At 35.3% G+C, this 13783-nt stretch overlaps 1 protein-coding gene across 1 annotated transcript; it reads right to left on the bottom strand.

The window, feature by feature from the left end:
- Positions 1 to 6618: 6618 nt before the first annotated feature.
- Positions 6619 to 11914, bottom strand: LOC126714973 (senescence-associated carboxylesterase 101-like). The gene is made up of 4 exons (XM_050415400.1): positions 11747 to 11914; positions 11200 to 11560; positions 7838 to 8374; positions 6619 to 7584 (listed from the first exon to the last, which is right to left on the bottom strand). Exons 1-4 carry the CDS (start codon positions 11761 to 11763, stop codon positions 6763 to 6765), a joined length of 1737 nt encoding a protein of 578 aa, XP_050271357.1. The 5' UTR covers positions 11764 to 11914; the 3' UTR covers positions 6619 to 6762.
- Between the last annotated feature and the right edge of the window lie 1869 nt (positions 11915 to 13783).

Genomic DNA, 13783 nt, shown 5'->3' with positions numbered 1-13783 from the left:
CATAATTTTTTCCAAGTAGCATGGCCTAGGACTTGGGAAAGGAAAAATTTTCCATGTACCTAGCCCAGGACTTGAGCAAAATAGAAATTTTCCAAGTGGCATGGCCTAGGACTTGGGAAAAGGCAAATTTTCCATGTACCTAGCCCAGGACTTGAGCAAAACAGAAACTTTCCAAGTGGCATGGCCTAGGACTTGGGAAAAGGAAAATTTTCCATGTACCTAGCCCAGGACTTGAGCAAAACAGAATTTTTCCAAGTGGCATGGCCTAGGACTTGGGAAAGGAAAAATTTTCCATGTACCTAGCCCAGGACTTGACCAAAACAGATTTTTCCAAGCAACATGGCCTAGGACTTGGTAATAGCAAATTTTCCATGTACCTGGCCCAAGACTTGGCCTAGAACAATTTTTCTAAATACATGGCCCAGAAATTTGTCAAGAGCAAAAGTACCCAAGTACGACCAAGAAAATGGTCAAAAGCAAAAGTTTATGAGTACAAGCTGTAGCACATACCAGCAATAGGTAAAAGTGCAGATTGTAAGCATATCCCAGTCTTGGCTACAACTTGTAGCACATACTAGCACTGGGTACAAACTGTAGCACGTACCAGCAATAGGTACAAGCCATAGCACGTCCTAGCAAAGGATGCAAATTGTAAGCAAAGCCCAACGAGGGGTACAAAGAGAAAGAGCCTTGAGTGGGTATGAAAACCCAAAAGTGGGTGTGTAAAGTGCACAAGATTGACCTCCTTGAAAGGAATTGGTTCAAGGGAGCCTAAGGAAGCAAGGAAGGCGTAACTTAAAAAAAAAATTCTAAGAGTACATCACTCGAAGCTGCACAAGCATGGATACTTTTGCAAGTCTCTATACAAAGAGATTAGTCAATGACATTACAAACCAGCTAGCGACATTTCCCTCCTCCAACAAGGTGCAAACTCACCAAAGGCTTGGAGGTATTTCGACTCAACAAAAGAAAGGTACCCTTTCGTTCATCCCATGAAGGAAGTGTAGCAATTCCTTTGGAGTTTCCCTCAAGAATTATTTGATCTACACATTGGTTCTACAAACCAGAAAAGTGTCCAAAAACAATTTATTTTCTCGCGCATGGGCTACAGGTAACCCACGAGCTCGGGGGGCTAATGTTGAAGGCTAAAATTTCACAAGAAAGCCCATTCCATGAAAAGTAAAGAAGGCCCAATTCAAGCAGCAAGAAGAATCAACATTAAGGCCCAATTTATGTTCAGATTTCCAGCAAAAAGGCCATTAAAAAATCCAGCAAAATCCAGTGAAAGAACTGGGCCGGGATACCCAGAGGCTGCCAGAGGCTCAGGATCCTCGGGACGTGCAGCACAGCTAACGTGGGATTGAGACAGCTCAAAAGGGTTACCACGAAATACAATAAATGAAGAACAGATATGTCCTTCTCAAGCACCCAATGGTACAGCAAAGAACCAGAAACTTGGAGAGTGACAATTCATGAATAAAAAGCTGGTACATCGAGAAACCCAGAATGAAGAACTATAAAGGGAAGTGGCTGGGAAAACTTTCAACCCAGCAGGAATGGATTCTGCTCACTTGGGAAAAATGACAGGAAGAAGGACAGCCAAAAAGCTTAGTCTAAAAGGTAAAAAGCCTTGAAAGAAGAAAGGGTGAAGGTTAGCTCTCCAAGGACGCCCCGGAATGGAAAGTCAGCAAGTGACTTTTAGAGAAACAGTATTAAAAGATGAAAACCATGAGAAAAAAAGGAAGAGACAAGCCCCTAAGAAAATGTCACAGCACAAGCTCTGAGGGGCAAAAGAGAGAAATCACTAGTACCTCAGAGCCCTAGAAAACACGCTATAAAAGGAAGAGAAAACCCATGTTGAAGAGGGAGGATTTTCAGTAGGAAGAATATCAAAAAACAGAGTCATTAGAACTCTGTAAAATTTAAGAAAAACAGAGGAATGTCTCCCGGTATCCCAGAAACAGCCACTATAGCACATACTTGGATTCAAAAGGATTCAAACTTTGCAAGTCTTAGAGGCTTGAATAGCCATCAAAGTCTGTAATTTTTGAGCTTATTTGAATCTTGTATCACGTCTTAGTGAGCACACTTGTAATCCACAATCAAGAAAAATAGTGAAATATCTCATATTGATTTGAGAATTTCTAACATTTACTTTGCATATTTCTTTATTATATTATGTTCCTTTACTGCTTCTTGCTGCTCAATACATATATTCTTGCTTGTAAAGCTGAGTCCCTGCCCAAGCAAAGCCACTCAGACTTGAGTTCCAAATCCCACAAGTCTTGTGCAAAAGCATAAGTCTATGAGAATTGGGGCCAGGATCCTCGTGGCTGTATCATTCTTATGAAATTCATTTACATATATGTATATGTATTAATATATATATATATATATATATCCTAATCTAAGAAACTAACAATTATTTGAAGATATGTGCATTGTATAGTTGTTCTTGTGTAGGACCTATAGAGGTAAAAGGAAAGGACAAAACTTCATTGCATAACAAGCATGGAGAAAGATTGTATAGTGCACAGAACCAGAGATTCTGGGTTCTTACAGGCCTAATACGCCCCGGGATCCCACGACAGTACGTCCCGGGATCCCACGACAGTACGCCCGGGGAGGAATCGCATTTTTGCCTTGAGGAGATTTATGTGACTTGCGCACAACTTGGTTCGTAATCAGCCCCCATTTAGCTGCGGTGAACCAAGCCCAGTCCACCAAAACACAACTATTTGGCCCAGGATCCTTGGGCCTGTGTGCTAAAGAAAAAAGCACTCTCACACATATATATCCAAGTTATTTGTATAGGGTTTCTTTTCTCACAACCCTAGACATATATAAGGATTAATTTAACGGCTGTCTCACTAATGCAAATGTTGTTGCACTTGTTGTTACATGCATATTGTGACCGAAGACAATCTGCCTTAGTTCATCTTTCTCTTGAAGAAGCTGTTGCGTTTGTACGCCATAGGATTTTGTAACCAAGGAGCTTCTTGGTCTTCATCATATGAATGAACTGAAGAACTTTGCAGCCAACGTCCTTCTTAATTGTTGTGTTAGTCACGTATTGGGATCCGTGTATCGATTGGTTAGTTATGTACTTGGAGCCTTGCATTGAAAGGAGAGATTGTCACTACATTACAAGTCCAATTGTGTCTTGGGGTAAGGGTTCAACTATAAGTTAGTATAAGGTATTGAGATTTCTTTACTTGTAACCGCTTGTTTTGATAATAGTAGATTCTTGGGAGTGGTAACCTTAAATTCACCCAATGGGTTTTTGCGTTGATAGTTTTCTCCATTCGTAAACAAATCACCTGTGTCAAATTTAATCTCCTTACCACCACCAGAAAATCCAAATGAGCCCAAGCTCTCCTAGACCTTGGTCACCGATGAGGGAGAAGAGAAGCAAGAAAGAACAGAGGCAAGGACAGACAGAGACTTGGTTTTCCTAGAGGAAAGAGAAAAGTAAAACTAAAACTAGAATATTAATAAAATATTAATTACACAGCTACAGTAACCATGCAAATAAGCACTGTTACTATAGCTAATGTGTATATTTACACACCTTTGCACTTTTTGATGTGGGTTAATTTTTGGCTAGATTGAGTAAATCTTGCATCTTTTTTTATTATACACAGATAGATGTGAGTGCTCTTACAAAATAAATTTTATAAAAGATTATGAATATAATGTATGGTACTCATTAGATAGTATTTTATTTGAGAATTAATTATTGAAACTTGAAAAATCAACCCAATTAAATTATATAATAATAGATACCTCTACATTTTGCCGTGCCCTTTCTGAAATAAAAGTATATGTGGGTTTCACTAAAAACTCAAAATTCTTTGCTTTCATATCTTTTCCCCTTTTGATTCTTAAAAAAATATATCCCCTTTCTCATGACAATTTAAGGAAAATTTTACGATTTAGGAAAATAAAAAATAACAATCTGAAACGCCCCATTAAAAAAAATCTAATCTCTTTCATCTCTTGTGAATTACACAATTTCAAATTCGAAGGTCTAACTATTGAACTAATTTTTAATGACATGCTTTAGATTTTGTAAATATGACATTTTTTTTTGTTAGAAACTTAGTGCCATTTATTTATTTATTTTTTTTTAAAAGAAACAAACACACACCCATACATAAGGAATAGGAATTAAGCTTCTAATACAAAGACACACCACAAATTTCATTCTTCTATTAGTGAAATTTTATATATTTAATCAATGCATTTGTATATATGTGATTGCATTTGTGTACTCCTGGAGTACCATAAATGCGTACTCCCTCCTCTTATATGAATAGTGGGTCCCACTAATTAAATTCATGGTGGGACCCACCATTCATGTGAGAGGAGGGAGTACGCATTTATAGTACTCCGGAAGTACCTAATAATTTTCGTGCAATTTATACCGCATTAACGGTGAACTAATACAATTAATGTTGATAAATGGTATGTGGATATGATAACTTGAAGATAACAATGAACTGCAAAACTATGGCCGCAATTGCACAACGATATTATGATGGTGATAATGGGAACTTTGATGTACAAGGTCTTAGCCTAAAACCCCAACAACCATTTCTCAATATATTATATAAGGTGACGATGACCTACTGTAATTTTTCAACTTGTAACCTGCAGCTTTCTATTCATATATATATATATATATATATGAAAATTTCAAACAAAATGGAAAGTTTTTTTAAAAAAAAAAAGGTTTAAAGAAAATACAAAATTTTCATTAGTTGGACATAGAAAACAATGACATTATTTATTTTAGTTAAAAAAAAAACCCTGCCCTTGTTTGGTTTTGTAAAGGGTAAGATAAAAGAGTTTTTATTTTTTATTTTAAAATTAAAAATTTAATATACTAAAAATGAAATATGCTTACGAGTAAAATAGTTTATTAATATGGTTAATCCTAATATATGATCTTGAACTTTCCATAAAATAAATTTGATAGGATAAGAATGTATTGAACCCTTGTGATGAATTAACCAATTAATTAGTCAAGTTAATTAATTAATTTAATTTGCATGCAATAAGCGTGGTAGCCAAGGATGTCAATACCGTACCGGAGGCCGTACCGGTTTGGCCACCGGTACGATATATTTCGGATACCGGTCAATACCGGTGTACCGTTTCGGGTTTACCGTTATTTTTTATATTTATAAATATATATATATATATATATGTATGTATGTGTTTGTGTATATATATATATATTATAATAAATATAAAAGTTTACCATAAAACATTTCCTCAATTTAGAACTAGTTATTCATGGTTTTAGACTTTAGTATCAATTAAAAGGGGAAAAAAATAAAATAGAAAGCTTAAAAGTTACCATTGCATACTAAGAAAACAAATAATACTAATAAGTTTATACAAATAAGTTATCATTTTGTCCTAACAAAAATTCAAAAATTACAAAACTTAAAAAAAAAAAAAAAAAAAAAAAAAAAAACTTTTTTCTGTACCGGCCGGTACACCCGGTACCGGCCGGTACACCCGGTACCGGCCGGTATTGCCCGAAATTGGCCGGTACGGCCGGTACGGCCGGTATTTTTTCCGGTACGAAACAGGGGGGTCGAGTGTACCGGATTGCTGGCCGGTACGGTATATTCCGGCCGGTACGGTCGGTACGGTACGGTATTGACATCCATGGTGGTAGCACAAACAAATCACCAAATAACTAAATGTAATGGAAAAATAAATTGACACGATGATTTGTTTACAAATGGGGAAAATCTACATGGCGAAAAACCCTGCCGAGTGATTTTAAGGTTACCACTTCCGAGAATTTACTATTATCACAACAAGCGGTTACAAGTAAAGGAATCTCAATACCTTATATCAACTTACAGTTGAACCCTTACTCCAATACCCAATTGGACTTGTTCTGTAGTGACAATTTCTCCTTGAAATGCACGGCTCCCAGTATATGACTAACCAATTCGATGCGCGTATCCCAATACGCGACTTACTCACCAACTTAAGAAGGATGTTGGCTGCAAAGTTCTTTAGTTCGTCACACGATAAAGATCACGAAGCTCCTTGGTTTCAAAACCATATGGTGTACAAACACAGCAACTTCTTCAAGAGAAAGATGAACTAAGGCAAATTCTGTCTCCGGTCACAATTTGCATGAACACAACTTTGCTTCACACTTGTGCAACCTTTGACGGCCCTTAAAACAATCCTTATATATGTTTAGGATTGTGAGAAAAAAAAAAGCTCAAACATGTATTCACGGATTGGATTGAAATCAGCTCTGAAAAACTGAATTTCATAAACCTCGATAGATAGCTTATCTGTCGAGCATCGGGTTTCAGCAGCTTTTTAAACCTCGATAGGTACTAGCTGTTGAGCTTTAAAATCCAGCACTTTTTTACTTGTTTTCTGGATAGACTTGCATGGCTTTAACACTTAATCTTGAAACCTTGTTCCTCGAAGCATTAAACACATCCTAGATCTACCCAATTATAAGTAAAGTGTGTTTTGTCAAAGGATTAACCAATTCTATATTGACATATGTTCCTAACAATAAATCACATATGTCCTAACAAAATTATTCAAATAATCACATACCCTCATCCATGGTGCAAATCCATGATTAGTAATAATAATAATTGAAAAGATGATGTCCTCAATTTACAATTTAATTTATTGGAGAAGAACTTTTGAAACCAAGACAAGTTTGAAGGAAAGTGCAGATATAGATATTGAAATCTCTTAGGAAATCTATAGGGAGCCTGAAGCATACTTGTCATAATTCCTATAATCCTTCATTAGCTTAGCGAGATCTGAACTATAAGAAGTTCCCATAATTTTTTCATACTCTCTCCACCATTGCATGAAGCTGCTTCCCTGCAAGAAAATCTCAGGTGACACTACATAATTTTTTATCAAACCATATGCATAGTTTTCAAACTTAAACAGGCTGTCCCTTGATGATTGTTTATCCATCTCACTTGATCCTGTGCCAGTCAGCATTTTGCATGAAATGAGAGCCTCCTCAACATGTGCCCAAAAGCAAGAATCCTCCGTCAGAATTGACGCCACGTTCTGTTTCATCGAATCATTCGAAACACCTACAGGTTTTGCTGTTTCATTCAGCCATTGCTCCAATTTTATGTAATGTTTAGGCCTTCCTTGATTTATGTAGTCTGTTTTTCCCTTGTTGTAGTAATCAGCTATGTCCAATGGTTCAATCATCCTTCGGTAATTTGTTCCCCCAAAGAGCCAACCGGTTCGAAGGGAGGCACCTACTGTTTGGGGCCTTTTCTCTACTTCATTAACCAGTTCTTCCCAGTAACATGTGAGGGTTTTCATATGGATTACCACATCAAGATCACTTGTGTGGCTTTCATTCTTGTAGCTGTCATAGTATCCAATTTTGTTGTCTTTAGCCACCTTCTTGTACCATTCTAGGTTGGCCATATGTACTTTTACCTTATTCAACTTCATGGAGGGATCAAAAACCTGCTTCTTAAACAATGCTAACTTCTTTTCCTGGTTTTCTGTCTTTGTAATGATGGCGTTGATATCAATGTTATGGGCCTGCTGCAATGACTTGAAAAATTGAGATGGGCTAGAAGTGGATTTTTGGAAGAAATATCGAAAGGACAAAGACAAAAACTTCAAATTGTACTAATTTCTATACATTTAAAAAGATTAGAGCCTTTGGTTAGTTGTTAATCCGTGAGCATTTTATTCTTTACTCTGTTCTAGGTGTAACAGTTACGTACCATACAATGACATAGCTCAAATAAGAAATTTAATTTATATGATCCAAAAAGAATTGTAACTGAGTTACCTGTTGTGGCACTAGTCCGATTGCTGCTAGTTGTGTAATAATGCTTGCCCGTAATGGTGGTGTAGTCCAATCAAACGAGTGTGTGGTATCCTTACAAATTACCTTTCGGTTGATATTCTTCATAAATGTTCCATAGGACTTAAAAACCATATTAGGATCTTGATTTCCAGGACTCCCTGAATAGGTTGCCTTCAACAACTCCAAAATGGTTCGAGGGTCCCCAAAACAAGAACAACCCAGCTTAGAACACAAGAGAAACGTTCCAAAAGGCTTGTAAACACTAGTTTGAGAAATTAAGACTCTGGGAACTGGATCTTGGTCAGAAACTACATGCAAAAAGCAAGAGTTCCATGCTGCATATTTAGATATGGCTTCTTGCAAGTCCTCATCACCAATAAGGGGTGAACCAAAAGTGATGCAAAGTGGGCGTTTGGTGGTTAAAAAATTGAATTTTTCTAGCAGCGATAAGGTGAAGAGAGAGGCAACAGATCCTCCCAGAGAGTTTCCAGTGATAATCAATGGTTTGGAATTGGTCATCTGCATTATGATATGAATCTTACAATGTTAATATATAGGGAAATACTTGTTGCACAAAAACTATTTTACACCATTTTACACATAGCAAAAAAAACTTAAACCGTGAGTTGAAGTCATGATTTCTAACGTGAAAATTGTGAGTTAAGTCATATTTTTAGTTGTTTTTTGGGCGGTATGTAAAAAAAGAAAAAAGCTGACTGTGTAATAAATACAACTCATATATAACTGTTCATGTCACATTCTCAAAGTTCAATAAAAATAATAATAAAACTTATATAACATATCGTACACATTTTTAAATATTATTGTGCCATGGTAACTATGAATATTCGTCACTAACCAGTGTAACAAGAAATATTAATATACAATTATATCAAAACCCAAAAGAAGAAAGGTTCCCTTAAGCAGGGGTGGCGCTACGCTCATGCCAGGGTGGTCCCAGGACCACCTGACCTGAAAAAAAAAATTATATATAATATTTTAAAATTTTTTATTTGCCTACTCTTAAAAAAAAAAAAATAAATAAGAACACCCTCAGAAAAAATTAGGAATACCCTCAGATTTTTTATTGCTAAAAATTTTGAACTAAAATCTGAAAAAAAAAAAAATATATATATATATATATATATTGTAACAGGGCAAGCCCACCCAAGAAAAAAAAAGCCCAACATCAATCCTAAATAGCAAACCCAGCCTTAAAAAAAAAAAAAACCCAACCTAAAGAAAAACCCAACAGATTGTAAAGCAAACCCAAGGATTCTTAAAAAAAAAAAAAAAAAAAAAAAAAAAAAAAAAAAAAAAAAAACAAACAAACAAACAAAAAAACAAAACCCAATACGCTCAGCCGATTTTATCAAATGGTAAAGCAACAATTGATATCAGAAACCTAACCTAAAGAAAAACCCTCATCGGTGCGAGCGCGATAAACCAGAAGCACTGAACCTGAAGCACATCGGCGCAAGCGCGACGGCACCTCGTGTCCTTCCACCTTCCTCGCACGAGCACAGCCACATCGGGCATCAGAGATCGGTCCGATCCGATCAACGCTTGGCCTCGACCCTCGAGTCCTTCCGCCTTCCTCGCCTCATGTTCTGCTGCCGCGGCGCCGCCACTCAGGCCTCCCTCAAGGTATTTCAGTTCTTTACACTCTTTTTCTCTCTTACATCTTTGCCTCTTTGGGTTTGCTGTGGTCTAAGACTATCTCTCTCTTTAGCTGATTCTCTCTCTCTTTGAACTTTAAATTCAATAAATTGGCTTTATAGCTTCAGCTTTACTTTATAAATTATAACTTTATTAAATTTGCCCCAGTTTTAACTTTATTGCGTTGGTGAGTTTGTCTTTTAGTGTACTGTAATTTGAATTTATATTCGCTCTTGTAATGACTCTTGTCTGTTGGTGAGTTTGTCTTTTAGTGAATTATGATTTGTGAATTTATCTAATTGGCTCTTGTAATGACTCTTGGTACCCACTAGGGGTTACTCTAACAAACCAAATACAGACAAAATTAAATTATGTTACCCACTAGGCAGCGGGTTGAGCCGCACATGGGGTATATGTTACTGCACGGTGAAGTGTGTGCTATTGGTTAGTAAACAAAAATAATGAAGCAACTAAATAACAGTAATTAATAATTTAATTAATCAATACATTATAAAAGATATACAAATTAAATTATGTTAGGCTACACAATAATTAATAATTTTATAATTAATGAAACAATAATACAACAAATAAACAAATTATAATTTATAAAAGACAAACAAATTAATGAAACAACTAAAAAACAATAATTAATAATTTTATTAATATTTTAAATAAACTTATAATTTATTGTTTATTCTTTTGTAGAATTATGGAGAAATATTTGATAAGAAAATCACGTACCCAATAATTTTATAGATTGTGTAATTTATACTTCTTAAGGAACACCCTGGGAAAAATTCTTGGAGTCGTCACTGTCCTTAAGAAAATAACGAAATACAACTTCCTAATAAATTCAACATATATAACTTCAGCTCAATGATACATTATTTAAAACTAATATCACTACCAATTAAGTTTGCATAAATTAAATCAACATTAGTTTCTTCATACGAATAAGAAACACAACTTTTGAAATTAATCTTCCAATAGCAAGCGGGGAGCAGGCTTGGAATGGTAGAAACTTGTAGTTAACTTTTGAACCATATTGCACGAAAACTTACAATCTGTACAACATATGAAAATAAGCTTATGTTCTATTTTAAATTATTTAGAGACATGTCTTTTTTACCTTATTTGATTTGTTCCATTTTACCTAGCTAATCCAACAAATTCTTCAACTAAACTAATTTGGATATGTAAAACTGTAAAATCAAATAAATTTTTTCCAACGTATCAATAAAACTTACACAATTAAATAAAATGATAGAATCTATTAGATTAAAGACAGAATAATACAAATATAAAAAGAGATAATGAGCATCTTGCAATTAGAATATATCAGGTAGACCCATCATGTTGGTTTCTTTTTACTGTCACATGACCTATTATGCAGCAAAACATTTTCAAAAAAATAGTACGTGGACAACTGAGGACTACCAACCACACGTTGGTCTCTTCTCTTTTTATCCCTATTCAAAGCTATTTGTGACCTAACATATATGTATAAACTTATAGAAAATTTTTAGGCAATGATATATTGTTCAGGCAATTTGTTATGACCTATAGTTGAACTAGTCTTGAGTTTCTTGACTGCTTAACTTTTGCCCAGTTTACAAGTGCCATGACCAAAATAAAAAATTAATGAAAAAATAAAAGAGGATTTTTCAGAGAATAGAAGGTACCACAGATTTCGGGAGCACATAAAAAATGGAGGTAAAAAGCTCCAAGGCAGGTTTGTTAATGGAGAACTTTTGGTTGCCTTTGGGGCACAGGAAATTGAAGTGAGGAAAATACCCCTTGAGAGCTGATGATGTAACAAAATCTCCTCCTTCATTTCCCTGAACACAGTCTTTGCTATTGGCAGGCCAAGTGAAAAAAGCTATGATTGTATAGTTTAGTGGTTCATAAATTTTGAATTTCACTGAGGAAGATGGTTCTTCTTTTTGACTGGTTTCTTTATATAGTTCACTAATTGCAGTCCATGTTTGTTGTAGGATATCAGGGATCACCACGGAATTTGCCAACTCTAACCCACTGCTAAAACTGCCATCAAGGATTAATCATAGGAAAAAATTAGCTAAGAAATAATATATGATGCATCAATCTTTAATATTGAATTAATTGGTCATGAAACAAACTTGAGAGGAAGAAAAAATTGAAGAGCGAAGAAAAACAAAGACAAACAACTAAGGAAAGAAAAAGAAATGATTTGGGTTACTTGTTACTTACTACTGAGTTTGGGTCATCTTCTCTGTGTTTTAGCTTTAGATCAGCTTAGCGAAGTTGAGCAACATAAGCACTACAACTATAACTATATATGCTTATCATATGGTCCCAGAAACAAGGAGGGCAATTGCCTAGGAAATTAGATCGATGCATCACAAGACGACAAGTACGACGACTCTAAGTCATTTTTCTATATTTTCTTCTTTTTAATGGGAATGTTTTCATTTTCTATAATCGCATTTGTTTATGCTCTCCACTACTTTTTTAGGAACCTTTCTGACGATGGAATTTTTCACACCATCATGAGTTATGATTGATGGATATAATAAGTAATTAGTACTATCATTTTACAATCTTTGTCTATCAATTACATCTTTTTACTTAAATTGTTATGTTGGTGCACTTTTTCTTTTCTTTTTCTTGTACTTTTTTTTTATTAAAAAAAAAAAAAAAAAAAAAAAAAAAAAAACCTGTGATGCACATGGCCACCCCTCGTTACAAATTCTAGTCTAATGAGATAAAGCTTTCTATCAAAATAATAGTAATAATAATTAAAAAAAAATAATAATAAAGCTTCTCTTCAGATAATTAAAAATGTCAGTTTCAATTAATTAACTTGATTTACTTGTTAGTTATTACTTATAAAGATTAGGTCATTTTGTAAGTGTTAGTGTTGTAAGTCTCGTCTTCTCACTTTCTCTTTTCCTATTCCCTATGTCTTCTATCTATATTATCTCAAAAAAAAAAAAAAAAAAAAAAAAACTTTATTTACTTGTCTCAAAGCCTCGAAATTAACCTCACTAGGGTTCATCAAATTTTCTTTATCCAATCAATATACCTTCTTCTTTTCTTTTTTTTTTTTTTTTTTTTTTTTTTTTTGCGAACTTTAATGTTATAATGCATTTTGTACTGGAAAAAGTGGAAGCATAGACTAGGGTGGAAGAAGCATAGAAAATAGGTTATAATTTTTCATATTTTGATAGTGTAGAAAAGAAAAAAGGATTAACCTTCTTTTGTTAGAAACCTAGAGCCCTTCATTATTTTTTAAAAAGAAACAAACACACACCCACATACAAGGAATATGAATTAAGGTTCTAATACAAAGATACACTACAAATTTCAGTCCCCCATTAATGAAACATGATAGGAAAAAATAGAGAGAAAATTATATGTGTAAGGGCGCAATTCGGATCCTAAGCCCAAGAAGTAGCTGGATTACGGCCCAAAGAGCCCAACACAATGAATTTGTAGAGAGTGGGCTTAAAAACTAGGTTTCAATGAATCGAGCAACGCGCACAGTGGATTAAAGATAGTAAGAAAGCAAAGAAAGACAAACTCTATGCAAAGAAATCCTTCCTCAGCAAAATCCAAAGAGAGTGGTCCTTAAATATATTTCTTTTAGACTTGGATACAATTTCAGTTCTTGTCGGTATAGTGTTTTCTCTACAGATTCCCAGATCCCCCATTCTTGGAGGATCTCTCATATTATATATCCTCTTTTGGTTGATCCTGACCCTCCATTTGTTGATTATGCAGACCACTACACGAGTGCTTGTCCCATCAAATGCCCTCTCCAGTCTTTTGTGAGTTGCGGCAACCAAGACAACACTATTCAGAGGTCTTCTCCACATAAGTGCGGCTAAAGGGTTTGGTGAGGCGCAATAAATGTGGTGGCAACTACCATCCCTCCAATCACATCAGGGCTAACCCCCTCTCTAAAGCTCTTCCTCCACAATGTGGCCCCCCTTTGGTTTTACCGTTCGAGTATACGGGCTCCTTGGCATAGTAATGGCCTCCTCGGCCTTGGGTATAACACGTTGTACAATTACCTTATTAAATTTCTATACCCTACAATAGTCCCTCAAAACTCCGATTTTTCTCTCTTATCCGAGGAGAAAAGTGGGGTTTTGACCTTGGGTAACTGGTTTTACCGTTCGAGTGTACGGGCTCCTTGGCATAGTAATGGTCTCCTCGGCCTTGGGTATGACACATGGCACAATCACCTTATTAAATTTCTATACCCCACAATAGCCCCTAAAA

This window comes from Quercus robur, chromosome 2 (assembly GCF_932294415.1).
Source record: "Quercus robur chromosome 2, dhQueRobu3.1, whole genome shotgun sequence".
NCBI lineage: Eukaryota > Viridiplantae > Streptophyta > Magnoliopsida > Fagales > Fagaceae > Quercus > Quercus robur.
Note: the sequence above shows the minus strand (reverse complement) of the source record. Positions and strands in the feature narration are given on the sequence as shown.